Raw genomic sequence first — 21,467 nt, forward strand, 5'->3', positions numbered from 1 at the left:
AGTTTGCCAAGAATAACAGGTCCCATTCAAAGGTCCAGAAAAACACACCTCAAAAGCAACGCAAAAAAAGAAAAATGGTCATGGCCATCCGTGTCACTGACCTACTGTATATATTGTTTGTCCACTGACCTATATATTTTCCCCATGGAAATGATGTGGGATGAGCTAAAGAAGAAAGTACACAAGTGTGGATCTCTGAATCTGGAGGAATTCAGAAGGGGGGGGGGGGGGGGGGGGATTGTTAATTTCCAAACAAAGGGAAATTAAACTGAAATATGAAATTAAAAGGTGCCAATAATTGTGGCACACATTTATACAAAATTTGTTTTAGTGCAAGACTTAAATTGAATTTGTAAGTTTTCTGGATAAGAAGATAAAAGGAATTTTGCCACAACCTGTTTTGCTCATATTTACCACGGACGCCATAATTATTTATTGAAATTCATTGTAGTGTTTACCATCGTCCCATGTCTTGGCTATGTGAGCTGGGAATCCTCTTTCCAGTCTGTGTGTGAGAATATCTCCATGTGCTATCCTCATTCTTCCAGGGGCAGCCTCCGACAAAAGCTGAAGAACCAAAAGAAGACTCAAACAGTTTAATATCAATGCTTATGAAGCCTAACAATAAAATTAATTACAGTCCCAGACAGTAGAACTAAGTAACGTGCGCTGTAAGAGGAAAAAAAATCATCATTGGTAAAAAAGTAATCATAGGTCTACAATGGCACAGGTGTGATTCGGCTGCATCCACACGGACATGTGTCACTAAAAAGTACAAGACTGGATCAGCCGGTGAACAATAAATATAATCATTACTCAGTGCTTCTGACTCTGAGGCTTCAAGGCTAGACTACTACTTAGCATTGAATGCTAGAATGAGACGCTCTAGTAAGTCCACGTCAAGGTTTCCGCCACTGTGCAAAAATACTATTAAAAATAGATTTTGAAAACTACTTTATAAATGTCTGACTTTCTATAAATGCAATACAATGAATGACAATCATCTGTGGTCACCCAATGACTTACATCATGGGCAGTTTAGCATTGGGAGAATCCAAAAACACGGTTTTTTTTTTTCCGCCTTACATTTTATGCTTTATGAACTTAAGCGACCTTGGTGCTGACTTTTTTTTCCCACCAATTCTTTTTCATGAATTGTAATGAGCGCAAAAGTTTGTGGATGTAAAGGATACATGTGTCAAAACACAGTACATCTTAGAATGAAGGCCTCGAAACGAAAGCTATATTCCAAGGACACTTCCATTTGAGACGACCTTGATGACACACACACACACACACACACAAGCTTTCATTTCTATCCTTGTGGGGACATTCCATAGGCGTAATGGTTTTTATACTGTACAAACTGTATATTCTATCCCCTTACACTGCCCCTATCCCTAAACCCAACCATCACAGGAGACATTCTGCATTTTTACATTTTCAAAAATATATAATTTAGTATGTTTATTAACCCATTCCCCTCATGGGGACCGCTGGCTGGTTCCCACAATGGAGGTGATCTCAGGTTTGCATAATAAACCAACCCCCCCCCCCCCCCCCCACACACACACACACACACACACACACACACACACACACACACACACACACACACACACACACACACACACACACACACACACACACACACACACACACACACACACACACACAATATTATACAAACTACAAATCATTCATTCGACACTACATCAAAAAAATGGAGAACATAGAATCCAAAAAAGTATATTGTAACAAAGAAAACACATTTTGCAATTATCTAAAAAAAGTATAGTAATGACAACTTACAGTAGTAAGGTGAATAAATTGTAAACTGTAGGCACTGCAAGTGTAGTATTGTACTGGATATATGGTCAAGTCAAGTCAAGTCACCTTTATTTATATAGCGCTTTTTACAATACAGATTGTATCAAAGCAGCTTCACAGTGATTACATGAAAATAATACAAAAAACAATTTCATCATCGTCCACCTTTAAGGCAGATCTATAATATTGTTGAATATTAAATGTCCCCAAACTAAGCAAGCCAGAAGGTAAGGCAACAGCGACAAGGAGGTATGGTATGGCCATCTGATATGGTAGGCCGATCAGATGTCTGTACCGTATATTCATCACTTATACAGTGTGTATATTCACAAAATACAGTGACCCAACTGCAAAAGCCAAAAGGTGACAGTAAAAAACTGTAAATGAAAAGCATGTTACTGTAAAGTACACTCAGAGTTGTGTAACTGCAGAATCAAGGTCAGTGGTCCGGCTGGAGGAGTTTCTCTTGCCAAGCAAAGGGAAAAACCTGATGTGCCAGATCCAGCCTTGAACATTCTCCACACCATGCTCTTCCTCATCCTCGTCCTCCTTATACACCTCTTTTACACATACTCTTCCTCTTATATTATTGGTTTCAACATTCAGTGCAACATTTTGAGTCAGTTTTGGGACTCTGAACTGACTTGTATTATGTACAGTTGGTTTGATCACATCATTAGAAATACGTGTGAACTGTTTTGAGTCGTTGTGTGTAAATGATGACAACAGTGTTGTAGTTTAACTTTCGCCTGCCTGTGTTTAGCGTTTTGAAAAAACAAATGCATCACAGTGCGAAATGTGTTTTAGTGAGTGAGAATGTGTTTAGAGTTTTGCAAAAAGAGTGCATGAGATTTGCAAACAGTTTTAACTACATGAACTTGTTTAATGTTTTACAGAAAGAGTGAATTATTTGACAAATTGGTTTAGGCTATTGAGAATTTGGTTCAGAGAATGGGATTTAGTGTTTAGCAATTCAGAAAAACTTTAATACACAAAAAATGTCATTTTGTACAAATGTAATTACAAAACAAAACAAATTACAAAAACAAATGTAATATCACTCACTTTATTAATGTTTTTATTCTACATGTGTTGAGGGAGATTTAAGGTATTTTTTTACATTTATATAGGCCTAAATAAATGTAAGAATATTTTTTTAACAGATTTTTATTTTTAAAAATAATTCCTATGTAAAATTCACTTTTTCAAAAACCCATTTTTCTCATTTTCATTCATGGACAATGTGCCATGGTTTAATGGAAGATTGCTGCCATCAATTGGAGAACAAACTTTTAAAATTAAAATACATGAAATTTCCACTACAGCCAGTAGATGGCTTCAAAGCATTCTTCTATTTTTTTGCAGGCAATTTGAAAAAGGAATAGGCCTATTTCACAAATCATCATCAATCGGCTGCGAACAAGACGGTTTCGCAGTCGGTCACAAGTTTTCTCCATTCTGTTCGATTACTGCCAGCTCTTCGCGTCTCGTCAGCAGTTGGTGGCATGTCATTGTTAATTAGTTTGCCGATGTATGTATGATATAATGTGCGTGGCTTTCCTCGGCTTCGTTTGCCATGCCGCTCTTGGGGTGCATATAACACATATTTGTTAATTTGGTCGTTTGGGTCTCTTCTAAGTGAGTGGCCGACGAAGCGTAGCTGTCTTTGTTGAATTTGAAGGATAAGCTGGTTCTTTTCGACTGCTTCGTATACAGCTTGATTACTTATTCGATCCATTTTCTTAATGCCGAGCATGATTCTGTACCAACTGGTGGCGAAGCTGTTGAGTGAGTTTTGCATTTTCTGGTTGATGATCCAACTTTCGCACCCGTACAGGAGGATGGAAATGCAAGCTGCTTCAAAGATGTTTAGTTTGAGTTTGATTGGAAGAGTTTTTGATAGAAATACATCCTTCATTTTCCAGAATGCTCCCCACGCTTGTCCTTTTCGTGCTCTGATATCTGCTTCGTCGACGCGATGTAAGAGCCAAGATACTTGAAGTCTTTTGTCCACTTGATTTTTTGTCCATCGAATTCGATGAATTGATGTAAGTTGATCGGCATCTCTGGCCCGGCAAGCTCTTGGTTGCTAAATGCTTCCGTCTTTTTAATGTTGACCTCAAGTCCTACTCGTTTTGCCCACTTTGCTGTTGTTTGAAGTTGAGCTTGCGACTTTTCTAGATTTTGCTGCTTGTTGTTGTCGCCGCCCTCGAGCAGCGCAATGTCGTCAGCAAAATCGAGGTCGAACAGTGAAGTGGCTGGGTATCTCGATGATCTAGATAGATTCGTCGTGAAGCCATGTGAGCCCGTTGATGTTGCATGCTCTTGTTCTGCTTTCTTTAGGACAAAGTCTATGACGATGATGAATAGAAAGGGAGCTAGTGTGTCTCCTTGAAGAACGCCAGTTGAGATGTTGAACTGTTCTGATAGCTTGCCCTCGACCATTACTTGACTTTTTGAGTTGTTGTAGATAGTGCGAATCACTTACGGTTTTATCAGGAATTCCGTAGTGTCGCAAGATGTCGAACATGACGTTTCGTATGAGCGAATCGAACGCTTTCTTAAAGTCGACGAATATGATGTAGAGGTCTAAGTTCTTGTCGATGGCGCCATCGATTATTCGTCTAAGTATGTGAACTTTTTGACCTCGTCGAACGTGAATGGGCCTATATCGATCTCTAAGTCTCTGGTAGCTGGCTCGATGTGTAGATGTTCCGTGACTGTTTCGTTGTTCAGTAGAGTTTTGAAGTAATTTTGCCATTCGTCTAGCAGTTCCTTAGGAGAATTGATATCGCTACAATCTCTTTTCTTCATTTTATGCTTGTTTATTGATTTTGTTCTGCCGCTGATCTCATTGATAACTTCCCATGTGGTTCGTAGCCTGTTTGCTTTTACAGCTTCCTTGAGACGCTCGAGTTTCTCTGATAGGAAGGCGATCCTGTCCTGCTGGTAAGACTCGAGAAGCTTTTGACTTAGACCGTGGCACTCTTGTTTTTCTTTTCGGTCTCGTTTGGCTCGGTTTCGTTGGTCAAGTAAGTTTGTTGTTCGACTTGAGACCCAATTTTTAGAGGCTTTTTTCTTGATAAGACCGACTGTTGATTTAGCCGCTTTTTCGATAGTTGCTACAAAGTGGTCATATTTAGTTTGTACGTCTTGTTCGTCTTCGCTTAGCACGCTGAAGTGATATTTGATTTCGATCGCATATTTGTTTTGTAGCTCGTTATTCTCTTTTAGCTTCCTCCAGTCGTATTTTGGTCTCTTATTCTTATTTTCGACTGGTGCGCGCAGACTGACTCTTATTTGCGCGTTAACTATGCGATGATCTGAGCCGACATCTACTGTGTTATATGCTCGAATGTTCTTCACTGAGTTTGCCCATTTTACGCTTATAAGTATGTGGTCAAGTTGTGCTCGGTTTTTGTCGTCGTTTTCCTTTCTGTTTGCGTCGGGTTGCCACGTCCAGATTCTAGACTTCTTGTGCGGGAATCTGAACTGAGCAGATCTTGTGTTTGTTGTCTCGCAGAATTCTACAAGTCTACTGCCATTGTCGTTCGTCTTCTCGTGTAGGGCATGTTTGCCTACTGCTCTCGGGTTCGATATACTGCTGTCGAGGCCGATTCTTGCGTTGAAGTCACCCAACTCGTCTTTCTCTGCTTTTGGCTTTTCTTCGGTTGGTGCGTATGCGACAATGACAGTTGTTGTTGGATTGCCAGCGAAATTCGCTTTCATTATTCTGTCTGACACTTTAGTTGTTGATGTCATAGTTTTGGCTGCTTCGCTGTTTGTAAGAAGGCCGATTCCTCCGACATGATTTCCCTGAGATGTTTGTTGCTGAGCAATAGTCGAATCGCCATTCTTTATTGTTGTAGGTTTCTGTATATGTATTGATGTTGTCCGAGGCTGGTAGTCTATGCTCTTGTACTGCTACAATATCTATATTTTTGTCTTCACAGCCATGGATGAGCTGGTGAAATCTTTCTGATTGTTCGAAAGTTTCAGGTGTTGAGAGAGTGCCATCTTTGTTTGTTCTGCGTAGCGTTCGGACATTATATGTTGATACATTTGTTGTTTTACGATGAGAGAAGTGGCGGTGGGAAGCCGAGTTGGTGGTATTTTTGTTGTCCTGTGTTATCGCTGCGTTGTCGGGTGTATACACAGTCATGAGCGAATTAATCGCACAGCGAAGCGACGAAGACAGTTTGTTGCCCGGAATGGGTACTTCTTTTGTGACTTTCGAAGTTTGTTTAAGCCATGCGGGTTACTAGCCCTGCACAGCCGATCGCATTTTTTACGTCATGCGCACGACTTGGCTGATTGCATCCTATGATTTTCATCTCAGGATGGGTGGTGAGGTCCCACACTCTACGCCACAAAACTGCGTAGAGTGTTCACAAAACTGCAATGGAAACATTTTTTTTTTGCATTTACAGGTCATCTGACGTACATAAAAGTCGATCATTCTTTAAAGATGGTGCGGTATGTTTTGAGAGAAGACAATACTGACTTCTTTATTAAATTCATAAAAGAATTATGGGAATTTTGGATTCTAAACAACAAAGAAATGCCACAATTTATCAAGACCTCGAAGCAGATACACCCAGAGAAGGATACAAGGAGAAACACCCAGAAACACCTCATACGTGGCACTGCAAAGTATACGGGTCTTTCCTTGCCATTAATGCTTGGATAACATGCCTACGTCTCCTTGGATTATGAATAATAATGGCTAGTGCAGTGGCTGGGATATACAGTGGGGAGAACTGTACTTACAAAGCATGTAGAAGTCTGTAATTTTTATCATGGGTACTCTTCAACTGTGAGAGACAGAATCTAAAACAAAAATCCGGAAAATCACATTGTATGATTTTTAAATAATTAATTTGCATTTTATTGCATGACATAAGTATTTGATCACCTACCAACCAGTAAGAATCTCAACTCATTACCTGCATTAACTTCACCAGTTTGAACTCGTTACCTGTATAAAAGACACCTGTCCACACACTCAATCAAACAGACTCCAACCTCTCCACAATGACCAAGACCAGAGAACTGACATCAGGGATAAAATTATAGACCTGCACAAGGCTGGGATGGGCTACAGGACAATAGGCAAGCAGCTTGGTGAGAAGGCAACAACTGTTGGCGCAATTATTAGAAAATGGAAGAAGTTCAAAATGACAGTCAATCTCCCTCGGTCTGGGGCACCATGCAAGATCTCACCTCGTGGGGCATCAATGATCATGTGGAAGGTGAGGGATCAGCCCAGAACTACACGGCAGGACCTGGTCAATGACCTGAAGAGAGCTGGGACCACAGTCTCAAAGAAAACCATTAGTAACACACTACGCCGTCATGGATTAAAATCCTGCAGTGCACACAAGGTCCCCCTGCTCAAGCCAGCGCATGTCCAGGCCCGTCTGAAGTTTGCCGATGACCATCTGGATGATCCAGAGGAATGGGAGAAGGTCATGTGGTCTGATGAGACAAAAATATAGCTTTTGGGTCTAAACTCCACTCGCCGTGTTTGGAGGAAGAAGAAGGATGAGTACAACCCCAAGAACACCATCCCAACCGTGAAGCATGGAGGTGGAAGCATCATTCTTTGCGAATGCTTTTCTGCAAAGGGGACAGGACGACTGCAACGTATTGAGGGGAGGATAAATGGGGCCATGTATCACGAGATCTTGGCCAACAACCTCCTTCCCTCAGTAAGAGCATTGAAGATGGGTCGTGGCTGGGTCTTCCAGCATGAGAACGACCTGAAACACACACGCAACTAAGGAGTGGCTCCGTAAGAAGCATCTCAAGGTCCTGGAGTGGCCTAGCCAGTCTCCAGACCTGAACCCAATAGAAAATCTTTGGAGGGAGCTGAAAGTCCTTATTGCCCAGCGACAGCCCCGAAACCTGAAGGATCTGGAGAAGGTCTGTATGGAGGAGTGGGCCAAAATCCCTGCTGCAGTGTGTGCAAACCTGGTCAAGAACTACAGGAAACGTATGATCTCTGTAACTGCTGTCCGTAGCTTTTCCTCTTTGTCGCTGTTTGAAATCTGCCATTACAGTTATTCGCAGAATTATCAACTTTACGTGAGTTGTGCCTCGGCACGGCACAGCGCGGATGGATGCAATATTTTGAGGAGAATGTACGGCTGTATATTATGTCACTGCGCCGGTGTGGATACTGTCATTCAGAATCACAGATTCTACTTTTTGGAAGTATGACCAACATAATAATTTTCACCGGAAAATGTCATCTAAAAAAGTAAGTAACATCCACTTTTGTTCTGACCAACTAAGGAAAAAAAAAGAAGCATTGCAGTAAATTGCGCTGATTAAATAACGATCGCTTGTCATATCACGTCAAATCGTGCAAATTATACTTTGTTCTCAAATTGTTAATGTTAACAACACCAGCATTGCGTGACTAAGTTACACGTATCATGTATGTCAGTAGCCTACTCAGTAACTGAATGAATTAAGCGAACAAGAGCGGTATACGGTTACATAATTGAACCGTTGAAATTTCTTAGCGTTACCTGTCCAGCAGAAGAAAAAAAGCCGTGTTTGTGTCCGTTTTGAACCCCTTTAAAATACGGAGTTCACGCCACCTTTCAAAAGCCCTTCAGATATTTATCCTTTGTTTTCGCATGGGCCGGTTGCAGTGTCTTTTTTTTCCTCCTGTAGCCACTCCAAAGTCTTTTACTTTTTACAACGGCTGAATCTCACTGGTGATTGTCGTTTGAACCTTTCTGGATCCGCCATCAAATAAATAAGTTTAATTATATCAAGTGCTGTGAGAAAAGACTACAAATCTCCACCTCCAGCATCCTCACACGCAATATAGCCTATTAGCCGAGACTCTTCTTTATGTGTACAGATGTGACGTAATGATGTAAAGACAGGCTCGAATTTCCCGCGGAAATCCACCAGTACCACTAGAATTAAAAACATTATTACAAGCTTACCGTTTTGAATTGAGCTACGGCAAGCAGATACATTTGAACACTGGCTGGTTATGTACTTGCTCAATTTTGTTTTGGATAATTTTTAACCCAAAAAACTTACGGACTGGAGCTTTAATTAAAAATCATACAATGTGATTTTCTGGATTTTTGTTTTAGATTCCGTCACTCACAGTTGAAGAGTACCTATGATAAAAAATTACAGACCTCTTTGTAAGTGGAAACCCTGCAAAATCAGCAGTGTATCAAATACTTGTTCTCCCCACTGTAAGAAAACCTACTAACCTCCGTTGCCATGATTCTTGGAATTACTTATTGGTGCGAGAAAAAAAAAGACGTTTAGTTACATAATATCGGTTAATGGAAACGCCGTCATGTCGCTTGTACTTTTTTATCCACGTTAAGAAAATATCGCAAAGGTTTTGCACAAATCTGTAAAGGAAACATGACTAATGATTTATTTCTTTTCACAAGTTTTTTTTATTTTGATTTATGTTTAGACATTTTTACCCTGAATAGCGTATATGGGTTAGCAACAATTGTTGTACACAACATTGTTAAAAACAAAAAAATGAACACTACTTATTTAAAACTACATTTCTTTAAAGTTAATAATAAATAAAAATTGGCCAGGTGACACATTTTAAAAAGTACACCAAGTCGAATGAACACTTCTGTCTGCCAGATGAGCAGTTATCAGCTGGTGTCAATCTCAAAATGGCCACATTGGGCATGACCAATTTATCGCTCTACCAAATACATTAATGTGCAAACCTGTAATCCTGGCATGAAGCGCATGTCCTTCTCCACCACTAATAAGTCTGCCGCTCCAGCTTTGAGAATAGACCTGGTGAGACCCCCCGGTCCAGGTCCAACCTCACACACATGCGCATCCTTCAGGTTTCCCGCCTGCCGGACAATCTTATCTGAAATACAATCCATTTGGTTTAAAGTTTACATTTAGTCTCCACATAAAGAGTGTGCTACGTTATTGAAATGTGCCAAGTATATAATATATACCTTACAATATTTCCTTATTAACACATTTCAAAATAGAGTGAACAGTAGTTGGACGTACCTGTGAGTCGCATGTCGAGGAGGAAGTTCTGAGAAAGCTGTTTCTCGGCTCTCAGGTTATACAGTTTGATGATCTCCCCTATGGTAGGCAGGGGGGGTAACCGAAAACAGGCCAGTTTCTGTGTCGCTGCCATCGGACTTCAGTTCAGTCAACTGAAAAACATGAGTCTCTTCTCAATTACAGTGGGGATACAAGAGTCTGAGCAAAATTTGAGTTGTATTAGACAATTAACATGATTTTCAGAATTTCTTAGTATTTGGTATGTTCCCCTTTTGCTTTAATGACATGCACTCAAAGTGACATGGATCAGGTTTTGAACAAACTTCTTTGAGTTATCAGAATAATGATTTTGTGTACAATTTCCTTCATTTAACATTTCCTGCCGTTGAATCTTAAATGTCTTAAAAGTTTTATATAACTTTTCATTATATGAAAAAAATCCCAGATTTTCAATGTGATCCCAGATTTCTTTTGAGAACCCAAATGCACAAAGAAAAACGTATTGTCATTATGGACAGTCCTGTAGTGTCACGAGCTATTTTTTACAGTCTATGGTCACGAGGCTTCCTCAGGTCTCATCCAGAGGATAGTTTCGATTGAATTCGTAATATTCGAGCAACACCTTGTGGTTAATAATCTGAACTGCAGCGACTTTGAGTCAAACTGTCGATTTAATACTTCAACTGACATTATTAATGGTAAAATATAATACATAACGTTAAGTTAGCAGTTTCAGAATTATCTCAATTTATGAAAACATTGGTTTAATTAAAATATGTATAAACTATAATTCAACAAAGGAACCCTGCGAGTAATAACGACTAGTCTGCCCTGGCTCAGAGAGCACTCTTGCTTAGATAAACAGTGTATAGCATAAGTGTTTCATATTTGTATGAAAGCAAAGGCATATATCCCTGGATGAGAGATTTATAGAAAGGATTGCATGTTAGAATATAGTTACCTCTAGAATGTAAAAAGACTCCGTTATGCTAACAAGTCAACACGGTGTCTCTGTTTCATCAATTTAAAATGCTTTAAAAAGTGTTCAAAATATTTTATTTCTTACTTAGCAACATTATTAAACAACATATATCTTCAATAAGAACGCCGCTGTTTTATGCCAAAATACAACACAAACAGGAAACACGTTTTCCTCACCAGTGCAGCTGTCTTCCGATAGCGGAGGCGGTAACCATGACGCTATAATCATTTTATCCAATGAGGTGTCTACAATGATCAAACTAACCAATCAGGTCGAGAAGGGGCGGGGACTTTTGGTGCCCTTGAAAATGTGTCATTTGACGTCGTAGTAGCTCATAGTAGCCACCAGAGAAGCTTTACTGTATATTTTCTTTTCCTATTTGTTGTACTCTATATTCGTTCAATATTTCCATACTATATGTTGGACTATGGTCATGTTTATTATTTGTAATGCGACTGGCATTTAATAAAAAAATGTTTAAAGAATAAAAAAAAAAACAGACTACAATTGCAGACTAAATAGAATTATTAATAATTTTAAATATTAGTCCATGCGTTATAGAAGAGCATGTCCCAGGGCATTTGGGGGGAAATGAATAGGGACACTAAAATAAAGTGTTACCTAATATTGAAATATTCGTATAACAAACAAATCACACAACCTCAACAAATATTTGATTGAAACACGTTTTGCTTTGATCACAGCCAGTCCTTTTGAATAGGAGTATAACTCATTCCACAAGTTTTTTTCTTCTTCCATTGCTTTAAGACTCAGGCTGGGCCATTCCAGAACATTCTTCTACTTCTGAAAGCATTCCTCTGTTGACTCAGTTCTGTTTGATGTTATTACCATGATATAGGATAAAATTCCTCTTCATCTTCAGATTTTTAATGTACTCCTGCTGGTATTAAGCCAAAATGCATGGCATTTGCCACCATCCATGATTGCTTCTATTCTGCCCCAGAAGAAACAGCCCTATACAGGCAGCATAATGCCATGCTTCATGTGGTTATGGTGTTGTTTGGGTGATGAGCAGTTGTCTTTATGCCAAATGTACCTATTAAAATGATGGCTAAAAAGGTCAATTTGGTTCCATCAGACCAGAAATGATTTTACTACAAGGCTTTGGATAGATTTAGACAGGCTATATTTTTTCTAGAGTATACTTTTGTGAGTGTGAGTAATGGCTTATGCAGAATACAGGATATTGTTGTAACACACAGTGACCAGTACTTGCCAGACATTTAATGTTACTGCAAGTCTGGAGTCTGCTGGCAGCCTTGATGATTTTCGACAAGTTCTCGATGTTCTTTGCAATGTCATTGTCCTTCCCCTTTGTCTCGACCTGTTGATGACCTTTCATGGCACATCTGTTCTGGTAATACTTCTGTACCCTTCTCCTGATTGAAACTTCTTCACAATGAGATACCACACAGCCTTTGTAAGCTCTTTGCTGGCCATGGGTCTACAAGATGCTGAGAAAATCCTACAGAAACAGCTCGTTTCAATCAGCATCACTAACATGACGACTGGAGGATTAGAATTACTTTATTTAGTAAGTTTAAATGTGATCGGTTCATTCCAAAACGAGTAACACGACCCATTATGAAAGAGTGTGGACACTTATGCAGACAGGCTAGGTTTTTATTTTTTTCTCCCCTTAATAGCTCTTTGTTTGTTACATTCATCTTATTATTTTCAATATTACATTAAATGTTGAAAAAGATCTGGCATGACTGATGACTCATGATTCTGAGCATGTACCGTAATAAACACATAATTGCTCGCTTTACTGTCCTAATGTAGTGTATTCACAAATAAAATAATCTTCAACCAGCACTTAATTTACAGTTATTGAAACTGCTTCTGCAATTGTGGAATTTCATTATTTATGTATAATTATTTGTATTGTTGTATTTTTATGTTGTCTTATAAATATAATTTTGAATATTGCTTTTACTTTCTGTAGGCTCAATTTGAAAATGAGCATTTTTTCTTTACAGAACTATCGCTTTCAAATATTTGTAATAAAAAAAAAACATCTTTCAAATTCATTTTCATGTTTATTATCTCATATAGTTTGATCAAATTAAAACTTTACAGATCCAATTCATTCAAATATTTGACAGACATTAAAACAGTATTTTTTTTTTATTCCAATTGTAAATTAACAAACGGTAACAAAAATGATTTTCTGAATGTCAGGCCAATCTCTTGTGTTCAGTAAACTGCTTTGTAAATGGTTTCTTCAACATCCTCCCCAAGTCAGTCTGGCCACATGATCAGTTTTCTGTTTTGTTGATTTAACAAAACCAAGAAATTCCAACTCAGAAACAGCCTGAATGAAACGAGCACTGTTAATGTTAAGAGAAATAAATAAGAAATGTGCTTTCATAGACCTTTTTAAAAGATAAATAAGAGTGAACATTAACAATCTGTTCATTTATGATAGTCACATGCTTTTACCTTAAACATTCTCTCTAAAGAATGCATTAACAGTACTTTTTAATAGTAAAAAAAATATTATATTAAGATCAACACTTTCATAACTAAAGAAAAGTCAAAAAAGGATACTGCTTAAGGCTGTCAAATTTGCCCTTCTCCTCAGAATCAGCATCTTGGTCCTCAGCAGCGGACATCACAGTTACAAATGCCTGGAAATGACACAAACAATGACAGGTACAATCCACACGGTTAGAAAAAGATAACCCACCGCTATATGTGATTTTGATTTAGCATGTTCATACCTCAAGCCAGTCATACAGATTTATGAGTCTTCCACACTCGAGATGAAGCTTGTACACAATGCAGAGGTCAGGAGCAGCACTGGAGATTGTGCCAGCATTCGTCTTCAGGCTTTCATTCTGCAGCAACAACAGAACACAGTAGCAGAACTAATAAGACGGCTAGTTTGAAGAATGTTGGAGCATTGTATCCCATTGACCTTCACTGAACTTTTTTCTTTTAAAATATCATCTTTTATGTTCCACGTCAGAGTCAGTTTTAACATAAAATGAGGATCAGTAAATGACAGAATTTATTTTTGGATGAACCTTCCCTTTAATTTATGGACTCTGGCAGCCTGCCCAAGACATAACTCAATCTGTGACTTAAAAGTGAAAATATAAATATCGTACGAGTATGTTGGCCAGCTTGGCCTTAAGGTTATTTATTATAATAATAATAATAATAATAATAATACTTTTTATTTATAGGCGCCTTTCAAGGCACTCAAGGACACCGTACAGCATAAAAGCAAATCAGTAAAATACAAAGCTATGCAAAAACAGACATACAGACCAAGCATACAATCAAACTATAAAGTTTATAAGCTAATGTGCTCCAAAACAATGACAAAATTCCCATGTAGTGGATATATGTGTTGAAAATTGACAGTTTATATCCACCACCACTGCAGATCAAAAACTTTGACATTAGGGCTGTGCAGTATGTCGTTTCCACGGTATAAAATGTCTATAGTTTGAAATTTTGCTATATCTAGTATATCAAGGTATGTAAATATATAGCACTATTGACACTTCAGAGTGATGAAATGAATGAGAGTATAAAGAGTGGACGTGCTTGATGTTAAAACGGTTATAAGCGCAATAAGTCAGCTGTGCTGTTAGTTTCTAGTAGGCATATATATCTGTTAGGGGTGGAACGGTACACTGAAGTCACGGTTCGGTTCATACCTCCGTTCAGACATCACGGTTCGGTACGAGTTCGGTACAATGCAGGGAAAAGCAAAACAAAAATGCAGAACGCAATTTTTTTTTAGCATGTCTCAGGCTGTACCAGTACATACAGTCTCTCCCCTGAGCAGCAGCGACAGCCTGCCCTGAAGTGTGTAAATGGTAATTGGACTGCATTTATATAGCGCTTTCACAGACCCAATGGCCTCCAAAGCGCTTTACATGTTGCCTACATGTTGCTGTAAAGTAAGATGTAAACAAAATAAGACAACCATCTATAAAACTGAAAATAAACCATCTCTTATTTATGTGCGGACGCGCGAGCGTGCACGCGGCAAAAATGGCATCATTATCGATCGCGTTGGTTGCGCAAGACCACATTTCGCATGGCGGTGTGCAGTGCACGGCTTTTTAGCGCGCGCGGCTCCGCATCCGAAGATGTACGACTTCGAGCCGAATCTGGCCGAGCGTGTACATCTCACCGCACCGGCACCCAGTCCTTGCGTCTAAAATTAGTTGCTTACATTAACAAAATGAGCCTACAATAGCAGACATAAGCCCTTTATATAAAAATAAATGGCCATGTTTTATAAAAAGGTTCACAAAACTAAGAAAAAATGTTTAGAAATGATGTAAGATAACGTTAATTTAGTTGTAGGTTACGTTCTCATATCCATTTTTTTTCTAATGTCACAAGGATCAATCTGGTTTACTGCTTTACACGATTCTTTTGTAGTGTGGTTTTGGTGTAGCCTACTAAAGTGTTGTTGTACTAAAATAAACATTCACGAGTGTACCTTACTTCTTCTCACCGCTGATTCTGATGGTTTAGAGGACATGTAAATTCATGCACCGAACCGTGACGCCTGTACCGATTCGGTTCAATACGAATACATGTACCGCTCCACCCCTAATATCTGTGTATCACGTGGATTTCTACTTGCATTCACACATTGGTAGTTAAAACTCAAATGTTGCATCACAACCCTTTAGATGAATTCCTCACTGCAATTAAAGTTTCTGAAATATACATTGCATTACCTTTCATATCTATACAGCGATGCTTTCCAACCACCTATTGCAAAATGCATCAATGGATGCTCACTAAATGGGGAGTATGACAGTGCTTCAGCTTCATCAAGTGGACCTGATTGACACCTATAGAAGCCATTCACAAGAAGCTTTTGCTGATGTTTTGGGGGGGTTTATGCCTTTGAGTTTGGGAAGCTCTGACAATACAACATATTGGCTAATGAAAATGTAGGCCAGAAACTAAGATGGGAATTTAAATGTAATAGCAGAACGAGGGGCGAGTTACCTGCAGGTAGTGGAAAGGATGGCTGAGAGCGGTCTGGATGGATGTGCGAGGGCTGACATTGAGCCGCTGTCGCAGGACCGCTGAGGAACTGTAGTAGCACACTTCACTGAGTGGCTGGAGTTCTGCTGGAGTCAGGTATTCTCTGAACAGAGGCCCACAAACTTTTTGTGAGATAAGCAAATAATGAAGCACACCACGCTTATAGTGTTGTGTTGTCTCCTTACCTCACAAGGCTGTCGATAAACTCGATCACCTGGCTTCGAAGCACTTCATATGGATTCACTCTCTTTGTCCTTCGGGACTCTTTTTCGAGCAGCGTCTGCACATAGAATCATGTCAATAGTTCATTTTAAATCCACCAATACTATTTATCCAAAGCTGAACCAAAGTACTTGATATATAGTATGGTCTGAAGACTAGTACTTAGTGTTGGCACGATACCAACATTTCAGTAGTCAGTACATATTAGGGCTCTCACTTTTGTGAAAAAATCCTGTTAGATTTTTGAGACATAAGTGTTCATTGAATCGATTGTAAAACCGACTGTCGGAATACCGGTAGAATTCACATTTTTGTTGTAAAAAGAGACACATTGTGCAGAAGTATAATTTGCTGTTATTGTAACGTCTGTCAGAGAGTTTGAAGTCTGCCCAGATGAAGAACAGGAAAGACTGGTAGTCTTTTATAGATGTTTCCTCTCAGTTAAGCACACTCTTCACACACATGTCAAAAAGCAAAAAGGGAAAAGAGAACACTCTCAAACACGCTACTAAGGGTGTCACGATTTCGATTTTAAATCGAAATCGATCGAAATTAAGTCACAATCTCGATCATCGAATTAAAAAATGGAATCGTCGATGCTGCCACGCCCCCATGTCACGTTCGATCGGCTTGTCAAGCAGAAATCTATGCGTCTATGACAACTCGAGGTATCGCACACACCGGACGAGAAGCGTCGCGTCTTTGACAACTCGAGGTATCGCACACACCGGCGCCGCGGCGCGTCTATGACAACTCGAGGTATCGCACACACCGGACGCGCACTTTCATGTGGCCTGCAATATTATGTTTAAGGACATTATGGAATTAAGATCATGTCTATGTTATGAGGCTACTGTACAACGTTGCTTAGTCTGCACTTTATCTCTATCTCAGAGAGCGTCCGTTAACTGAATGTATCCTGAAAATCCGATAACATCAGCAATTTTCATTCAACCAGCTGATTTCTGTAAATGAATGTAAAACATGTATATTGCAGCAAAGTCATAACGACGATTTGAGACAAATAAATGTATATAAAATGTATTAATTTATAAATGTAATATACAATGTGAATGGCGCTCTCTGGCGCGGCAGGATTCATTTTGAACAAGGTCCTGAGCCGTTGCTGGGCGCCGCGGACAGACGGCGAATGGCGCCGCCGGTGTGTGTGTGTGTGTGTGTGTACACTCAGAGAATAAAGTGTTAGAATTTTAAAGACGTGGCTCTGCACAACGCATAGATTTATCTGTTAAACTGTTTGTTTGTTTGTTTTGCTGTGAACTTGAATGTCATCTTCTGTGAAGAAGAATGCAGTTACAAAAGAGAAACTAGATCGCAGGTTATTTTGCTTTAGTTTCCAATTGACTGAAGAAGTATTGTTACATTATGTTCTTAATAAATGTTTTAAATTTGACAATGTAGTGTGGTACATTGCGAACAAAGGTCAGATATTATGCATAAAAGTTTGGTCTAAAAATGGCATAGCAACCTGTGCTAAAAAAAAAGAGAAAAAAAAAAGAGTAAAAACCGAAAATCGAATCGAACTGTGACCTTAGAATCGAAAATGTAATCGAATCGAGGATTTGGAGAATCGTGACACCCCTACACGCTACAAATGAAAGTGTAAGTAAACACATTATAATAAAACAGCAGGAGAGCGGTCATCTTCCTCTTTGCGCGAGCATTCTCACTCACTGTGCGAGCGCGCTCACATAAGAACAGCACGCATACAATAACGTACGCCATAGAAGTCATCTTAAAGGCATGGTTCACTTTAAAATGAAAATTCTGTCATCATATACTCACCCTCATGTTGTTTCAAACCTGTATGAATTTCTTTCCTCTGCTGAACACAAAGGAAGATATTTAGAAGAATGTCAGTAACCAAACAGTTACCAGGTCCCATTGACTTCCATAGTAGGAAAAAAGTATACTATGGAAGTCAATGGGACCCAGAAACTGTTTGGTTACTGACATTCTTCTAAATATCTTCCTTTGTGTTCAGCAGAGGAAAGAAATTCATACAGGTTTGAAACAACATGAGGGTGAGTATATGATGACAGAATTTTCATTTTAAAGTGAACTATTCCTTTAAAGGCATATCAACATTCAAGTCATGAACACTACTTAACACTAGGTGGCCGTTACATTATGTGTGTTTGCCAGAGCCTGCAAGTTGCTGTGTGACGCGCATTCGCTGCGGGCATATCGCGACGAGCTGGACGCGGTTGGTCCGATCGATTGTGCAATCGATTTTCGAACGTAAAGTGACAGCCCTAGTACATTTTAGGGCTATCACCGACAATGTCACGATAAGGTATGCATCACGATACTAAAGCCATGATACGATACGCATCACAATATGAATCAATTTGGAATTTATATTTCTTTTGAGCAGAGTTTAGTAACAGTAATATCCGTTTATTGAATAGCCAGTCTTATAACAGTTGTGATAACTGAAAAACTATTTAGTTTTTGTCATTAAAAAAACAAGTTAAATTAAAAAAAGTCACAAAAAAAGCTTAGAATGGCTCTTTCTTTCACTTTTAAGTCTCTGCCTCAATAACTGAAATGACAATTAGTGTCAATTATAGTTGCTCAACGCTCAATGACTAAACAAAACTTAAAACATTCCATAAAAGCAAAAACTATAAAACTTAAATTTAACTTAGTTTTTTCTAACTCTTTTAAACATCTAGTAGTTAACGGTTTGGTCTTAAGTGGTGGAATGTGCACCAAACAAAGTCATTTCTTCACATTACATTGAAATCATTTTAAACGATTACATCTTCAGATTTTTATGCAGAAGCAACAATTGATCGACATGCTCAGGGTTAAGAGAGAAACTCTCTGTGCAGAAGAGAGTGACAGCAGAACGTCTTCATCATACAACCGGGGAATTGTCGTTTCTGTGAAAAACTGACGTGTTGGTATTGGGTAACTCTCGTGAAGCAATTGTCTGAAGCCGTTATTCTCGACAACGCTGTATGGCCGTAAATCCTGACATATGAAGCGCATTAATGCATTTGTAATCTTTTGAGATTGATTTAAATTGTAAAAAGTAGTGTGAGTACTTCAACTGAATAGTTTAAAATCGCTTGAATGTTTAAACGGGTAAGAATTAAAAAGACGTGCAAATGGTAAACTTTAGTCACGATGCAATGCTGGCCCGATTGTGCAAGTGACAATCCCGTCATGTCCGTCACACGCGAGCGTGTAGCATCACCGCCTGCAGCGCTTGACGTTTGCCTTGTGGTGAGAGAGAAGACGCAGCACCGCTGAACACTCGAACACACCTGAACCTGAACACACACCGCTGTTTGTGAAATTGTGTCTTGCAGAAAGTTTTAAAATGACTGATTTGATTTTATAATCTATGTGGATTCATTTACTAATACAACTTACATGCTAAAATGTCAATGTTTGTAGAAATTTAACGCATTATAAGTGGGAGACCTGCGGGAATTATTAAAATTATGCGCAATACCCGTAATCCCGCGCCGCAATTCGAGTTCATGGCGATGTATTGTTGTATCAATATTCTGAGCACAGCCCTAGTACATATACCAAGTGAATTGTCATAATTCTTGATACAAATTAAAATAAAATAAAAATGCCCGTTGCTGATTGAGGCTGTCAACACAGGATGTGTCAAATTGAACGCAAAAAAATTAATTTGATCTGTTGGTCAATGTAGCACAATCATATGATGTCAGAAATTTGATGTATTTAACGTGTCGACAGAATCACTTAAACCCACGCAAGTATGTTGCAACAGTGCGCATCATACACTACACGATAATCTGATTGTAATCGGAATAATAGCAGTCGGAATAAAATAAAAAAAATTATCACGTAACCACGACAATCTGAATGAATTGGCAAAATACAATTTAAATTTCATTCGGATTGTAAGGAGTCGGTTTAAACCCTTTCTAATCTGTTCCATGGGACATTAACACTTGATTGGATTGAAAACTGAAACTGGAAAGTTCTGTGCACGTGCAATGACTAGGGATGTCAATTTTCATCTCAAATTAACAATCAAATCATCGATTAATTGTTAGCCTTAATATTGTAATATGCGTCTGCTGCAGCGGCCAACAGCATGACAGGGTCTGCAAACGCTATCTTCCTCACCAAATTAATGAGAATGGTTTTTAATCTAAATAAAGGGCTAGTAGGATTGTAAAATGTTTCGATGTGATTGATCATTTCATTAAATTAATTATTTAAAAATCAAATATAATGACTATTACTAATACAACGTGTCACCACCGCCGCCTCAGATGCAGAATGTGTGACTGTGGACGAGCTCTCCCTGAACACCGCACTGAAGACGGCAACTAAACCCAATGCATTTACAACCATTCAATACAATAGTGTTCTCATGTTATGTAATATGTCAGACCCAAATTATTCATCGTTATTTTAGTCGTGCATTTCTGCTTGAGCTGCGCGCGCTGAATTAATCTATAGTATCCAGCTGCAGACCCGCAGCACCACCAGTTTCAGAACGCCAGCGCCAGAACCGGAAGTAAGGGGCGGAGCTTACATTCTAACACCAGCGCCAGAACCGGAAGTGAGGGGCGGAGCTTACGTTCTAACACCAGCACCGGAAGTGAGGGGCGGAGCTTACGTTCTAACACCAGCACCGGAAGTGAGGGGCGGAGCTTACGTTCTAACACCAGCACGGGAAGTGAGGGGCGGAGCTTACATTCTAACACCAGCGCCAGAACTGGAAGTGAGGGGCGGAGCTTACGTTCTAAACCTAACGTTTTGGAGCGTAATTTGCTTAGACACGAAACGGTATGCTTTTATTACACACGAAACGTCATACTTTATACGTATGTTATATTGATACATTAAGGTACAGAAACATTGGGCTTCAACATATTTTTAATATCGTGGTCCGTTGTATGCATTTATATTTACTATGGTTCTTTTTTTATAATAATTTTGACAATGTATTTACCTACATATTGTAAATACAGTTGTTATGATAACACATTTATTTCTATTTGTATATAGGACAGTTAAGCTGTCATTTGTAACTATACAAGAATATAGAAACTATTTAGCTATTTTAGTAAAATGTTCTTATTAAAGTGGTACTACAAGCAGGAGTATGTTGTTTGTGCACCACAAATTGACACTTACCAATCAGGTATTTCAAATAATTGTAAACTAGCATGAGAGAAAATGCCACAAACTATTGTAAAGTGACACTGACACATACCATTGTTAAATTAATTATGAAAACTGGCACCAATCATTCAGAAGTGTGCTGGACCTTGATACTGGCTTTTCACAATGCAGAGTAGTGTACATCTGTAGATCC

General features: G+C 38.9%; 2 protein-coding genes across 4 annotated transcripts in view; both read right to left on the minus strand.

The window, feature by feature from the left end:
• The window catches only part of tfb1m (transcription factor B1, mitochondrial), a 33,620-nt gene extending 22,530 nt beyond the window's left edge, over positions 1-11,090 (minus strand). Inside the window, exons 1-4 of one of the 3 annotated variants that reach the window (XM_079633908.1) lie at positions 11,029-11,090; positions 9,871-10,022; positions 9,567-9,718; positions 459-567 (exon numbers count right to left, since the gene is read on the minus strand). In XM_079633908.1, the coding sequence (XP_079490034.1) occupies positions 459-567; positions 9,567-9,718; positions 9,871-10,003 (394 nt within the window). In that variant the 5' untranslated portion in view covers positions 10,004-10,022; positions 11,029-11,090. Of the gene's footprint in view, positions 1-458; positions 568-9,566; positions 9,719-9,870; positions 10,023-10,831 lie in introns of all 3 variants that reach the window. The other 2 variants (XM_079633910.1, XM_079633909.1) reach the window with 2 other exon arrangements.
• A 1,801-nt stretch (positions 11,091-12,891) lies between these two features.
• Positions 12,892-21,467, minus strand: part of orc3 (origin recognition complex, subunit 3) — a 53,304-nt gene continuing 44,728 nt past the window's right edge. Inside the window, exons 16-20 of the mRNA XM_079631976.1 lie at positions 16,090-16,184; positions 15,866-16,007; positions 13,600-13,716; positions 13,427-13,506; positions 12,892-13,206 (exon numbers count right to left, since the gene is read on the minus strand). Of these exons, the coding sequence (XP_079488102.1) occupies positions 13,101-13,206; positions 13,427-13,506; positions 13,600-13,716; positions 15,866-16,007; positions 16,090-16,184 (540 nt within the window). The 3' untranslated portion in view covers positions 12,892-13,100. The remainder of the gene's footprint in view (positions 13,207-13,426; positions 13,507-13,599; positions 13,717-15,865; positions 16,008-16,089; positions 16,185-21,467) is intronic.

The sequence above is a fragment of the Phoxinus phoxinus genome (genome assembly GCF_949152265.1).
Source record: "Phoxinus phoxinus genome assembly, chromosome: 13".
Classification (NCBI taxonomy): Eukaryota; Metazoa; Chordata; class Actinopteri; order Cypriniformes; family Leuciscidae; genus Phoxinus; species Phoxinus phoxinus.